We start from the raw sequence: 15,290 nt of genomic DNA, 5'->3' as shown, positions 1-15,290 counted from the left end.
ACACGTTTCTGCTATTGCTTGGGAGTGCAGAAAATGCCCTACGCGGAGATCACGGTGAATCTGGGCAAAGTGACACTGGGAGAAGAGAACAGGAAGAAGATGACCAACAGTTGTTTGAAAAGGCACGAGAACTCGAGTCTCGTCCAGGCTGTGTGTGCACTGCTGAATTCTGGGGGAGGTGTGGTCAAAGCCGAGATCGATGACAAAAGCTACAGTTACCGATGCCACGGGCTGGGGCAGGATCTGGAAACTTCCTTTCAAAAGCTCCTCCCATCGGGTTCACAGAAGCACCTCGACTACATGCAGCAGAACCACGACCTCCTGATTTTTGTGAAGTCATGGAGCCCAGATGCCTCCAGCCTGCCACTGAAGATTTGCAGCTTACGCTCCAATTTATATCAGAGAGATGTGACCTCTGCCATCAACTTGTGCGCCAACGGTGCCCTAGAGCTTCTCAGAGAGAAAGAGTCTAGAGCCCAAAGAGGTACCCCTAGGCTACATTCTCAAGACCACATCCTCAACAGAACCATTCAGGAAGAGGAAGATATTAAGATGTGTGCCTTGGAATTTTTTAAGAAAGATAAACTCAATTATAAGGAGAAGCTTACCTTCACAGAGTCAACGCATGTTGAGTTTAAAAGGTTTACCACCAAAAAGATTGTCCCTCGGATTAAAGAGACACTGGCTCATTATGTTTCTGCATTTGCCAATACTCAGGGGGGATACATAATTATTGGGGTTGATGATAAGAGCAAAGAAGTGTTTGGATGTAAGAAAGAAAAAGTGAACCCCGACTCACTAAAAACAGAAATAAAAAACTGCATAGAAAAGTTGCCCACATACCACTTCTGTCTTGAAAAGCCCAAGGTGAATTTCACAACCAAGATTTTGAAAGTTTACCAAAAAGAGGCCCTGTATGGTTTTGTCTGTGTGGTTCAAGTAGAGCCCTTCTGTTGTGTCGTGTTTGCAGAGGACCCAGATTCCTGGATCATGGAGAACAATATTGTCACAAGGCTGAAGGTTCAACAGTGGGTGGAAAAGATGCTGGATATTCAGTCAGGTAAAAGGCGAGGGCAAGTGTTGCTGAGGTTGAGGGCAGCAGCTCTCTCTTCTTTCCTTTCGAGGGTATTCAGTCAAATAGCTTAGTTTAAAAACAAAGCCCCCAGAAACGTGCTCTTGTTTACAAACACTCTCCCACAGCGGTGTTCTTTTTCTCATATGCTTAATTACAAAGACTCTGAATCTGATCTTTTTGAAATTAAAAAAGAATGGATTTTGGCCGGGTGGTGGTGGCGCACACCTTTAATCCCAGCACTTGGGAGCCAGAGGCAGGTGGATTTCTAAGTTCAAGGCCAGCCTGGTCTACAGAGTGAGTTCCAGAACAGCCAGGGCTATACAGAAAAACCCTGTCTCGAAAAACCAAAAAAAAAAAAAAAAAAAAAAAAAAAAGTGGATTTTGGGGGCAAGTTATCATTTATCATTAGCCATGAGTTAGTGAGTTCCTTGTTTTACACTATAAAACCTTGTTTTGACAAAAGTTGGCTGATTTTCCTTGTCTACATAGAATAGTTTCACTGGGAAAACAGTCTTTAGAGAACACAATTTAAGTATGACACTGAACCGTGTGTTTCCAGGGAGACTGTGTGCGTGCCTGTGTGCGTGCCAAATCTGGACCATTTCAGTAAATCTAGAAGCAAATGTTTTAATCTGTTAGCCCCCGAGGCCCCACAACATGGGAATGAGGAAAAGCAGATACTCTGGGATAGGGGACCACCCTGAGGAAGGAGGGCTGCTGGTGGTTTTGCGTCTTGTTTAGAGTCAGCCGCGGTGATGCCAATAAGACTCACAAATAAGCTCCCTGACCTGCTTGCAGGAACAGATGCTCCCAAGGACGTCAGTCATTACAGACTTCATGACTTCAGGCATCATCCTTTGTCTTGTCCTAAATTTGATCTAGTTCCTGTTTCCCCAGCAAGATCCTTCCCCTTTCAATTCCATCTTATTGAGACTACAGTCACCTGTAACCACCATTACAGCCTCTTTGGCCATGTGGCTGCTTACAGCCCCCAAGACATTCTCCTCTTCTCCACCCCTCCTGGAGGTGCCTGCCCCTACCTCCCAGTGCTGGGATTGAAGGCATGTGCCAGCACCACCCTGCCTTTCCCTTCCTTCTTACAGGTAACCTGGTATCCAACATTTAGGGTTGGAATAAACTCAGGGATCATCACCTCATGAGAGATAGGAGAAATGACACTTGATTGAAATGGATTATCCAGGAAGGTAAAATACTTGAGACCCACAGAGCAGTTCTCAGCTTCCTTTCCTGCAGGACGGCACACCCGTTGCCTGTAGAAAGAACAATGGCAGAGTTCTTCCACTTCTGACTTTTCCCACTTTCTGTGTGCTTGTTTAGATCCTTCTGGCTTTCCTGCCACCAATGACAGTGCTCACCTGATGTCACCAGCTCTGTCTGCACCAAGAAGACCAGCATATCTCACAAAGGTCCTGAAACATAAGGAGACCCTGCAGCACCGTTTCTTTCCAGGTACACACATCTCTGTTTTGCTTTTGTTTCGTTTTTAAGACAGGATCTCACAAGCCGGGCGTGGTGGCGCATGCCTTTAATCCCAGCACTTGGGAGGCAGAGGCAGGTGGATTTCTGAGTTCGAGGCCAGCCTGGTCTACAGAGTGAGTTCCAGGACAGCCGGGACTACACAGAGAAACCCTGTCTTGCACCCCCCCCCCCAAAAAAAAAAAAAAAAAAAGACAGAATTTCACTATGTCACCCAGCCCAGGTTCATAAGCTACATCCTCATTTCAGCTGAGATCATTTAATGAAATAAAGCATAGCTCAGTGGTAGAGCATGGACCAGGTCCTGAGTATGATACCAGCATTGAAAAGGATAATTAGGGGCTGGTGAGATGACTCAGTGGGTAAGAGCACCCGACTGCTCTTCCGAAGGTCCGGGGTTCAAATCCCAGCAACCACATGGTGGCTCACAACCATCCGTAACAAGATCTGATGCCCTCTTCTGGAGTGTAATTACATATAATAAATAAATAAATCTTAAAAAAAAGTTAGAAAAGGATAATTAGGAGGCTGGAGAGATGGCTCAGCAGCTAAGAGCACCAACTGCTCTTCCAGAGTTCCATTCTCAATAACCACATGGTGGCTCACAACCATCTGTAATGGGATCTGATGCTCTCTTCTGGTATGCCTGAAGAGAGCAATGGTGTACTCATACGTAAAATAAATAGGTCTTTAAAAAGAAAAAGAAAAAGGAAAAAGATAATTAGGCTGGGAGGAATGAATAACTTATAATCCAAATCTTTTTTCTTAGAGAATGTCAAATGTAACATTTAGCAGACACAATGGTCCTACAATTACACATACACACACACACACACACACAGAGAGAGAGAGAGAGAGAGAGAGAGAGAGAGAGAGAGAGATATCTTAAATCCTCATACTCAATCTCTATTGCAGTTCCAAATGCATTGAGTTCTAATCACCTATGTCTTTTATTCTTCAAAATGTAAAGTGCTGAAGTTTCTTGGGTCTCTATCATATGAGAACTTTGTCATGCTTATTTTTTTTAATAAATAAAAATTTTAGTGTGGGTTTTTTTTTTTTTACTCAATAAGGATTACATAGAAGATCAGAGACAGGTGAATAGAGAATTCATGAACAGAGTATATGGCTCAGTTGGTAGCTAGAGTGTCTCCTAGAATACACAAAGCCCTGGGTTTGATTCCTAATGCCACATAAACAGAGCATGGTAGCACGCGCCTGGAATCTAGCACTCAGGAAGTGAAGAATCAAATTTTCAAATTCATCCTTGATCGTATAACAAGTTCAAGGCCAGCTTGGGTTCCATGAGGTCATGTCTGATCTTGACAGTGGCTTGCAAGTGATCACAGGTGCTCTGAAGAAGTTGACAGTTTGTATGGTCAGAGGACACTATGCTCTTCCTGAAGAGGTTGTTCCACTCTGGCCCCAGTAGCTGGTCTGTGGGGTGGTAGAGCTCACTGGTCTGTGGGGTGGTAGAGCTCACTGGCCATGTAGTTCTTGCTCCTTTGCTCAGCTCCCCATGAGGTTTGCTCTCTTTCCATGCTTATTTAATATAGAGGGAGTCAGAGGGTTACACACACACACACACACACACACACACACACACACACTAAAGCAAATTTTCTTCAGCATCAGCACTACTAACATTTGAATCACATCACAGAGGGGTTATTTTGTCAATTATACATTGCTTGGCTGTATCCCTGGCTTCTATTCATTAGATGCCAGAAGCCTCCTTATAGTTATAATAATCAAAAAGTCTCCAGACATTGTCTTGGCTGGTGAGATGGCTGGATGGGTAAAGGAGCCTGCCTGCAGGTTTGATTACCCTGAGTTTAATCTCTGGGCCCCACATGGTGGAAGGAAAGAACCTTCTTTTGAAAGTTGTCTTCTGACCTCCACATATACTGAACACACACACATACACAGACACACACACACACACACACACACACACACACACACAGAGGCACAGACACAGAGGCACAGACACAGAGGCACACACACAGAGGCACACACACAGAGGCACACACACAGAGGCACACACACATGCATGCACATAATAAAATGCCTTCAGACTTTTGGTTAAGAATTGCTATTCTAAGCCGGGCAGTGGTGGTGCACGTCTTTAGTCCCAGCACTTGAGAGGCAGAGGCAGGTGGATTTCTGAGTTCAAGGCCAGCCTGGTCTACAGAGTGAGTTCCAGGACAACCAGGACTACACAGAGAAACCCTGTCTTGAAAAACAAAACAAAACAAAACAAAACAAAACAAAACAAAACAAAACAAGCAAACAGGAGAATTGCTATTCTCAAAGAAGATTCTCACTTCCCCCAATGCATAAGCCTCCCAGAAGGCCCTTAAGGAAAAAAAGCACCTTCCCAGAAGCTGTGGACATCTGGCACCAGAAAAGGGCTCCAGGAGCCTGTTCTCTGTAGACTTGTCCCCAACAACTTCCCTTAGAGCTAGAGTAGTCAGGCTAGAGAAACTGTAGCAACTGCTTCGGGAATGTTCTCTTTGTAACAGCAAGTGGTTCTTTTTTAAAGATGTATTTATTTATTTATTTATTATATGTAAGTACACTGTAGCTGTCTTCAGACACTCCAGAAGAGGGTGTCAGATCTTGTTACGGATGGTTATGAGCCACCATGTCAGATCTTGTTAGGGATGGTTATGAGCCACCATGTGGTTGCTGGGATTTGAACTCCGGACCTTCGGAAGAGCAGTCGGGTGCTCTTACCCACTGAGCCATCTCACCAGCCCGGCTAGAGACATTCTTTTCCACCAGATTACAAGAGTAGCCCTGTGCTTTTTAAAGTTTTGGTAACTTCTATTCCTTCAATTTTCAGTGACACAGGAAAACCTACAATTTCAGCCAGAATCCCTCTGTAAGAAGCTGTTCTCAGATCATGAAGGACTGGAAGACTTACTGAAGGCACAGACACCCCCTTGTTCTCACGGCACTGTGATATTTTCGAGAAGCTGGGCTGGCGATATTGGTTTAACGAGAGAAGAGAAGGTCCTATGTGATGCTCTCCTGGTAGCAGTCGGCAGCCCTCTGGTACTCTATACAATCCTAACAGACCCCAGTTCAACTGGAAGATCTGACTATACTCAAAACACCGCCCTTCAGTTAAAGAGGCAGCTACAAACTCTTGGAGGCTATACAGGCAAAATATGTGTCGTTCCAAGGGTGATATACCTGACCGGCAGAGGGTCCAGACCGGATCAATCCCCTGTGTACTACCCCAGACCCTACACGCTGTCCAGCAAAGCTGAAGTGGAGGATTTGCTACAGGGCCTGGTGCTGGTCTCACTGTGTTCCAGATCTGTGCTGAGTGACCAGCTGGGCTGTGAGTTCTTCAAGCAGTGCTTAGAAGAGCAAGCCAACACACTCTCCAGGAACCTCCAGGAAACCCGGGAACTGTTCATCCACTGCCTTCCTGGAACCAGGAAGACAGCTCTTGCCATAAAGATGGTGGAGAAAATTAAGGATGTGTTCCACTGCAAACCAAAAGAGATCCTCTTTGTTTGTGAAAATGACTCCCTAAGGGATTTTGTGATGTAAGAATTTTACCACCTAAACTTAAGAAAAAAAGTTTTTCGGTCAGAAAAGTAATTGGTGTTTGTTTGGAGTACAAGGTTTTGCAATGAGTTTTCACTGTGAAAGTTAACAGTCTTCAGTTAACCATGCATGTGGTTGAGGTCTAGAATAGGTAATTTATCATGTTCAACCCCAAACTTGCCACAGACACTTGACATTTTTGTTTTTTTTTTTTTTTTTGAGATACTCCTTCTCTTCAGCTCAGGATGGCCTTAAACTCAATCCTCCTGCCTCAGTTTCCTGAGTGTTAAGATTCTGGGCCCAGCTGTGACTCTATATAGAAGTAGAAACATTTTCCCACAGGCTGTGGCCTTAGATCTAAGGAAAGTAGAAATGAGCTTGTCTTACTTTAAGTAACTTTTTGCTGGATAATTAGTGATTTGGTTGTCCAGGTAGTCACTGTATCTAGCAGGAATTTAAATTTAAATACAATTTGACTTAGTTTATAAAATATCACTGGATATAAAAAAGATCTAGTGAAAAACATTTAAGTAATTTTAGAAAGCTTATGAATGCAAGTATGGTTGGTATCTCCAGCTGTCAGTGTAGTAAATAAGTTGGACATTGTACAATTTACCAAAGAGGGCAAATTCACACTTTTGTCTTGGTGATAATTATTCAAAAAAAAATCTTATTGAGCAGAATATTTGTTAGATGGTATTAAATATAATGTCAGAGGAACAAAACCAACGAAAACTTTAAAATGCAAGTGTTGTATTACTGGTATTATACTAAAGGCCTGCCTCACACAGCTGGAGGTTGGTCAGCAGCTACTCTCCAGGGCAGGAGACTTGACTCCTAAATCATTAGGAAGCCAGGTGTGAGAGAGTGCCTGCTGGTAATTCCAGCAGTTGGGAAGAAGGGAACTGAGAGTTTGAGGCCAGCCTGGAATACCTGAGACCCTATATCAAAAGCAATCAAGCAAGTACACAAAGAAAAATAGGAGAAATAAATGAAATGAGGAGGACACAGCAAGGTCAAAGAGAGAGGTGCCAGAAAACAAGAGTAACAGATCTAACTGGAGTGGAGTCAGTGTGTGGGCATACTGGTGATGCTGGAACACACACAGATGCTGGATTAGGTAGGAAACTGTGCTAGGGAACATGCACATGAGTAAGCTCTGTGGCTAAAATTTAAAAACATGCCAGTTAAAAACCCTAATTGCCAAATACCCATGGAACCCCTATTGACAGCCCCAAAATCAGGACCGTTCCTCCAGAGCCACCCAGGCCAAGCTAGAAGAGAAGGAATGGAGTTCTGAGGCAAAGCACAGAGAGAAAACCTGTATCGTAAAATCTGTGTGAATGTGCCCTATTAATTGGATCCAACTTAGAGAAGACAAGAAGCAACCACATTTAAAAAGCATATTTGTGTAGCACATATGCACACTGCAGTGTACCACAGAAGGAAAATGGGTCCAAGAGATGACAAGCCCTGCGAATTTTTTTTCCTCCCTTTTTAGGTTTCTTGAAGGAAGTCAGCAATTGGTGTTTGTCTAACCAAAACTCAAAGGTCTTTCTGATCTTGTACGAGAAGTGCAGAAACAAAACTTGCTCTAGCCAAGATTTGAATGGATGCATACCTTTTCTGCATGTATAGATTCTGAGATGCCTGAAAGAGGAGGCGGTTCCCTAGCTCCAAAAGGGTAAAAGTTAAAGAAGTAGGAACATGCAGGAGATACTCCTGAGATCTCCTTTAGCTGTCAACCATCACAACTGGACCAGTAGAAATAACAAGGTTTCCTAACTTTTTGTTTGTTCATTTTTTTGAAATCAAGTATTGCTATGTAGGCCAGATTGACCTACAGACATTATGTAGCCCAGTCTGGCCTTGCACTCAGGATTTCCAGCCTCTGGAGTTATAGGTACAAACCTATCTAACTACTTTGTAGTAAAATTTCACGTGAAGAATTTATTTAACCAAACAATCTCTAAACTCTGCATTCTGTCAGGCACCTTGGAAGAAGAGTGTTTTGGTTGTACTTCCTCTGTTAGTGAACTGGTCTGCAAAGGAGAATTATCCTCTATTTCCAATTCAGAGAGTAAGAAAAGCTCCCGTTATCTTTGTTTCTATGCCTGACACCCTGTTTTCTCCTTCCCGGTTACAGGCAGCAAGTCACCTGCCGAGCTGTGACCCGGAGGACCTTCATGAGGGAAGAGTTCCCAAAGATTAAACACATAGTGATGGATGAGACTGAGAACTTCTGCAGTAGACATGGTGACTGGTACATGAAGGCTAAGAGCACCACCCATCCAAAAGCCAACGGGGCTGCAAATGAACACCGTCACCACGGGATCCTCTGGCTTTTTCTGGATCCTTTCCAAGTCCGGCACACAAATGGTAGTGGCTTTCCATCTCCTTCCGCTCAGTTTCCTCGGAAAATGATCACCAGTGAGATCCACTGTGCTATGGAAATTGCTAAGGTCATGAAAGATGAAATGAAGAGGATGCAAGAAAACCCTCCCTCCATCGGCTCTCAAGACACCCTGGCAATGTTCCAGGAGGCTCCCTATGAGGAAGCAATGTGTGCCCAGGCTCTTCCTGGTGTGTGTGAGATCAAGGCTAACCTGACACTAGAACAAATAGCCAACTATGTGGCAGAAAAATGTCACAGCCTGTTCCACGAGGGCTATCTGCCCCAAGACATAGCAATTCTGTACAGGAGATGGGAAGACAGAGGACAGTATAAGGATGTGTTGCTAAGAGCAATGGCCCGAGGGACAACGGAGGTTGCTTTCAACAGTGCTGCTGATGTTTGTGCTGATGGTGTCATTTTAGACAGTGTAGAACAGTTCTCAGGCATGGTAAGGAATATTGTGTTTGGGCTTAGCCCTGAATTTGTGCACTCAGAAGGCGTTCATAAACTCTGCTTCGCCTCAAGAGCCATTAAACATCTCTACCTGCTGTATGGAGGAAGGACAGCTTTTTAAAACTATTGTAAATAATACAGGAAGCCAAACAAGAACACTCTCCTCCCAAATAGGTGGTAGCTCCTTTTTAATATGACAAGAGAATGAATGAAGGTGCACCATTATGGCCTGGAGCCGCAGAGATGTGTTTCACAAATAGGTCACCCTACCAGCGGTGACTGGACCCTTTGCTCAGTCCACTACTTTTTCTCAGTGACAAGATAAATATGATTGATTCTCTGCCTCCAAACTTCCTGACTCAATCCAGCTTTCATTCTGTCACCCAAAGAGCCTAAAACAGAATGTGAATTTTATGAAATTCTCTGCTCTGGGAAATTCCTGCGATTGACCCTCAGACAGAATCCGTTTCTGAGCTCTCCATGGTACCTACTTCCTCTCCTGACCCCATCCTTGATCACACCCCCGACTCCCAGCGTTTCTAATGGGTTCCCTGATCTGTAGCTGTTTTGGGAGTGATGGTAGGATATCCTTTAGACCAACTACTTGGATTGGGTGTCTTGAAGGCAGCACCTGGGCTAGCTAACAGGGACACCCTTAGTTTTTCCTTTTCCCTTTTCTTTTCTTTCTTTTCTTTTTTTTTAAAAAATAGCCCTTTTGAAGATTTATTTATTATTTAAGTACACTGTAGCTGTCCTCAGTCACTCCAGGAGTCAGATCTCGTTATGGATGGCTGTGAGCCACCATGTGGTTGCTGGGATTTGAACTCAGGACCTTTGGAAGAGCAGTCGGTGCTCTTACCCGCTGAGCCATCTCACCAGCCCTTCTTTTCTTTTCTTTTCTTTTCTTTTCTTTTCTTTTCTTTTCTTTTCTTTTCTTTTCTTTTCTTTTCTTTTCCTCACCAAGTCTAGATTAGACTCTTGGGGTTGGCTTTCTGCTAACCAAGGTCACAGAAGGCAAACATGGTAGTGAAAGTGTCACTTCATTACTTTACAGTGTGAACTTTGTTAGTCAGTGGACTAGGGATGTTTTGCTAATTTGTACATTCATCAAGAACATAGGAAGCCAAGTGATGTGAACAGAGCCTTACAGTAAGAGTAGCTAGAGGGGCAGCCTAAACCCATGGCCTGCTGTGCTATGCGTGACCTATGGCCTGCTGTGCTATGCGTGTATTGAACAGAAGAATCCCTGGCAACCAACCAGCCAGTCCAAGTATTCTCTCTCTCTCCCTCCCCTCTCTCCCCTTCCCTCCCTCCCTCTCTCTCTACTCCTCCTCTCCCTCTTTTTTCTCTTCTCTTCCTTTTCCTCTCTCCTTGTATTGCTACACTGCCATAGTGCTACAACTGGTATAATAAAATAATCAAGATAAAGAGTTGCTTGTGGTGCGATGCTCCTAAGACACTGTTGGAGGGCAACAGAATATGATCATACCAGCTTAAGAAATAGAAAAAGAAAAAGCTCCTAAATATCTCATGGCCCAGGTGTATTCTTTTTCATTTTTGCTTATTTCCATGCCTTTTGATATTTTACACACATTGCAAGTTCTGCAATAAATTTTATATTCTACACAGCTGCTTCTTCCATTTAACTTTTGCAGAGCATTGTCACAGTGTTATTGTGCCCAGTCCTTCACATCTACCTACAGTTCTACCCTTTGCATACTCCAGCAGTATAGCGAGTAGTGGCTGCACCAGATATTACAAACTGGTGCACCCACTCTGGAAATCAGTGTGGAGAGTCCTCAAAGAGCTAAACATAAATCTGCTGGTTAAACACTCCTGGAGCATGTGCTCAAAGGACTCACCATCATACCCCACAGAAGCTCACTCAGCCATGTTCATTGCCACTGTGTTCACAATAGCTAAGAAATGCAATCAACCTAAGTGAACTGCAAAACTGAATGGATAATGAAAAAGTACATAGATAATGAAACCATTATACATATGATAAATGGACAGAGTTAGACCATATACTGAGCGAAGTCATCCAGACCCAGAAAGACAAATACCACATGTTTTCTTTTCTCTGTGATCCTTAGCTATGGATCTTTAGACATGAGTAACCATAGAAACCAGGGGAGGAAAAGAAGGCTAAATCAGGGAGCTCTAGATTGGGGAATGGCAGGTCATAGTGCTGTGAAGCAGAAAATAGGAAAATTGGGGTGAGGCTTTAACCAGGGAAGTGGAAAGGAGGGCAGTACAGAGAGGGTAATACATAACACTGAAATGTTTCATAAAACATACAGACCACATGATTTTATTCCTACCTAAAATTACATGCAATATATACATGTATGTGTATACATAGGTATATAATTTAAACAAGTTATGCCACTTGGGGTGATAATGCACGCGCGCGCGCACACACACACACACAGGATCATGAATGAGAAATATGAATTCTCTTGAGTTGTTATTCAGGGGAGCCCAAGAGACCTCCCAAAACAATATAGGCTATTGCTTGTTGCCCTGGGTTGCTTCCTAGAATTTGAAGGTAAGACCATATTGCTGAAGATGTCATGCACGCAAGACACAGGACTTGGAGGAACTGAGCTGGAACTGGCTTCAAAGTCTTCTCCCTCATGACTGGCTCTTATAGTTCTCAGAAGATGCTATGGAAGCTGCCAAGAAAGAGATGCATTTGGTAGTCCTACCCTGCTGTAAATGGTACACAGCAATGGCTGGCCTGGCAAGGTACCCACAATGGTGCAGTAGTGGCTCCTTTATTTGGGGGTTACTAACATCTGTCTCATTGGTTGGACTGAAGACCTGCTCAACAGGAGGGCATTCATGTCTAGTGCTGTAAACCTAGTCAACTACCCACAGCCAGAGAGGCTGTAGACTGGGGAGGAGGACTTAGTACTGCTACTTTCAGAAACCAATAATTAATAATAATATAAATCATAATTTGTTTTCTCAATAGAAAACAAATAAGCAGAGTTCTCACCCCTCATCAAAAAGGCTTCTTTTTGCAGTAAGTAGATGGACTATTATAGAGATCTACAACTGTTCAAAATGCAGGTAATATGTAACTGGAGGTGCCAACCACACCTATATCATATAGCTGCAATACAACCCCTAAATCGAAGGCTTAGGGAAAATCATGGAAAGGGGATGGGGCAGGAAAGTAAATGTACAGATGAGAAATTTCTAGATTGCATCCCCTAGACACAACAGGGAAGCTGCACTCATGAGCTCTCAACATGACCAGCATAATGACACCACCAGTTGACCTGCTAGTGGGGACAGGGGAAAGTCCACATGGTCCCATCCTTAGACAAGCTGAAGGAGGGCAATGGCTGCCGAGACAGGGAGAATTGGTCACTTTCAGAGATGAACTGCCACATAGGTTGTCTACTCTCAAGAGGTCAGCCCTGAGTACATGCATATATGAGCAAAGCTAAATGGACTCTATATGTAATGTGTGTGTGTGTGTGCATATGTATGCATACACACAAGTGTATATATATAACTAATAATTTTAAAAAATGGTGATCATGAATTCAGGAGGGGGAAAGGGAGGGGTAGAAATGATGTAGATGCAGTGTTAGTATATAAAAAATTAAAAACAAAAACTATTACAAAAAAAGAGTCAGAGCCCTGTGATGTGGGCTTGGTTGTATCACTCATTCGGACCTATGAAACTTCAGTTGCTGTGATGTGCACAGAGGCTAACTGTGTGCTCTCAGCATGCGTTTGCTCTTTTGCATTCTTGCTGATGGCACAGAAAGAGCATGGCCCAGATGGCTGGTCACTCATAGATAAGCAAGAAACATATGAAACCAACCTTAACTCAGTTCAGAGCCAAGTTCAAGTCATTCCAACTAGATCAGCCAGATCCCAACAGATTGTAACTATACAGATGGGACAATAAATATCATTTTACAACTGAGATTTCAAGGTTGTTTTGTATGTAGCAGCAACTGAAGGATGCAGGGCAACTATGTTACAACACAGTCTTCATAGCATCCTTCTGTGTGGCTGCACATAGTCATGCAACCTTTTCTTTTTCTGGTATAGTCACAAATACCCAGAGATAGGGTTGCTGGATTAAAGGGGTGAGATAGAGAAATAAACACCTTATTTATATCGATGGGAAGGGCGCAGAATGCTCAGTGATCACATTTGTTAATTTATAGCTTTGAGTGGTGGTGGTATTAGATTTGTTTTTGACCCTAGTGCTGAGGGTTAAAGCCAAAGCCTTTTATTGCTAGACAAGCCTCTAACTCTGAGCCACACCCCTAGCACTTCATTAAAAAAAAAAGGTTTGATTTATTTTTAATTATGTGTATGTGTGTATGTATTTACAGATGAGTGTATTTACAATTGGTTGTGAGCCACTGGATGTTAGGTGCTAGGAATTAAACTCAGGGCTTCTGGAAGAGCAATGGCCTCCCTTAAATGCTGAGTGGTTTAATCTCTCCAAGTTGCATTCACCCCCCTCCTTTTTGAGACAAGGTCTTGTTATGTAACTGCCAAGGGCTAGAATTGTATGCCTGTACCATCAGTCTGACAAAGTTTTCTTTTCTTTAATTTAAATAAAGGGTGGGGGAGAAGCTGATATCAGCATCTGGTTATAAAGTTGTGTACTCATGTCTCAAAAACAGTTGACTGCAAAGGAGCGTTTGGGGTAGAGGTATGACTAATCGCTGTAATCCAGAGCCTCAAAGAAGTGACTTGGATATTTGTGGGTAGAAGCATGAATCATTTAATCTTGATGCTGCATAAGTACAGTTTTAGAGAAAAGACACTGTTCACGAATAGGACTTTAAAAATAAAAAATAGAAAACAAAAGTAGTATGTTTTAGCCAATCATAGTGGTACATACCTTTAATTCCAGGACTCCATAACTGAGCTATAGCCTCAGGCAGGCTGACCTTGAATTTATAGTCTTGTTTGTCTTGGGGAGTTGCTAATACCAAACTCTTACTCTGCAGTCTTTTACTAGCAAGCGAAAAGAATCTCCATACAGATATATAAGTTCGTTACTAAGTGTGTCAAAATAAAATAGAGAAAAAAAGAGTATGAGCACAAGTTAAATAGAAGTAGAAGCTTTAAATGTTACTTTTCAACCAACGTTAGGAACCCCCGAGGGGGTGCACCGTTCCTGGAGGTACTGCAATACCAGGTCGATGCGTGGAGTGGACGGAGCAAGCTCCTATTCCAACTCCTAGCTCCAAAAATCCATTTAATATATTGTCCTCGGATAGAGGACGTATCAGATATTAAACTGATAAGAACAGATACTACACTTGATCTTAGCCAAAAGGCCGAGAAGCGATAACCTGAATTGGTGCTACGCTTGCATCACTAACTCATACAATCACTTTTACCTTAGGGTCACAAACACTCACGAGCCTATAAACACGCACTAGGCACCAACTGTCAGGTTCTATTATTTCCACATCTTTTACTCCATGAAAACTCTGTGAAATTAAGAATAGGAAGAGAAGTTTGCGTTGCTCTTTTCTTTCCCAGAATTCCGGGAGACAGGGCCATGTCTCATTTGCATGCCCCGCCCAGCACGCCATCATTCTTTTAGCCCTGTGCTGCGGGATATCATCAAGGTGCTGCTTGACGGATAGACTGAGGACCTGGTGCTTCCAGGTTCTTCTTCGCAAATTTTCAGACGTAGAGTTGACAACACCCACCACAAGAGGTTCTCCACTCCCGACTCCAGATGTTATCTAGTTCATCTTGCATCGCGTCTCGCCTTGAAATGAGATTCATGATAGAGGGGAGGGGGCCGGTGCCCTTCCTGACTTTGACTCCTGGGAAGACAAATTCTGATCTGCTCAAGTGGACAGAGCCTTGGGAGATGGGCTCTCTGAATTTCAGCTTCTTTTCTGTAACTATTGTTCTGGGGTTTTGCTCTTTACCCCTTATCCCATCATTCATTCCCTTCCTTGTCGTCTTGCCCGTGAAGCCCAGACTGATCTGCAATTTTCAGCGATCCTTCTCAGGATCAGTCTCAGCCTAGCTCAACAGCCGGCTTCCACTCTTGTATATTTTGAGATACAGTCTTTTTGTAACCTTGGCTATCCCAGAACTTGCTGTGCCAACCAGGCTGGCTTCAAATTCAGAGATCCTCCTGGCCCCGACACCCTAAAGGTGTGGGTCATCACACCTGACAAAGTTCCTTTCTTTTTTAAAAAGAGACTGAAATTCACTTTTGGTTGGGCTTTATGGCAAGGACCTTTAATCAACTCCACAGTCTGGTCCATGGGGTACCCAGTGTTCCAGGCTAGC

The 15,290-nt window shown here is 43.4% G+C and overlaps 1 protein-coding gene and 1 non-coding gene across 2 annotated transcripts; one reads left to right on the top strand and one right to left on the bottom strand.

The window, feature by feature from the left end:
- The first annotated feature begins 33 nt into the window (after positions 1-33).
- On the top strand, positions 34-9,105 carry LOC110332675 (protein SLFN14). The gene is made up of 4 exons (XM_021213985.1): positions 34-1,060; positions 2,414-2,545; positions 5,421-6,135; positions 8,283-9,105. Exons 1-4 carry the CDS (start codon positions 34-36, stop codon positions 9,103-9,105), a joined length of 2,697 nt encoding a protein of 898 aa, XP_021069644.1.
- A 5,027-nt stretch (positions 9,106-14,132) lies between these two features.
- On the bottom strand, positions 14,133-14,323 carry LOC115065455. Its single transcript, XR_003845239.1, has one exon. It is a non-coding gene; the product is annotated as a U2 spliceosomal RNA (small nuclear RNA).
- Between the last annotated feature and the right edge of the window lie 967 nt (positions 14,324-15,290).

This window comes from Mus pahari, chromosome 14 (assembly GCF_900095145.1).
Source record: "Mus pahari chromosome 14, PAHARI_EIJ_v1.1, whole genome shotgun sequence".
Taxonomy (NCBI): Eukaryota; Metazoa; Chordata; class Mammalia; order Rodentia; family Muridae; genus Mus; species Mus pahari.
This window is presented reverse-complemented; position numbering and strand designations above follow the sequence as displayed.

Coding starts and splice junctions, on each gene's coding strand:
- LOC110332675 (XM_021213985.1), top strand. CDS start 34: ATGCCCTACGCGGAGATCACGGTGAATCTGGGCAAAGTGACACTGGGA. Junction 2,546..5,420: donor GCAGCACCGTTTCTTTCCAG/GTACACACATCT, acceptor TTCAATTTTCAG/TGACACAGGAAAACCTACAA. Junction 6,136..8,282: donor TCCCTAAGGGATTTTGTGAT/GTAAGAATTTTA, acceptor TCCCGGTTACAG/GCAGCAAGTCACCTGCCGAG.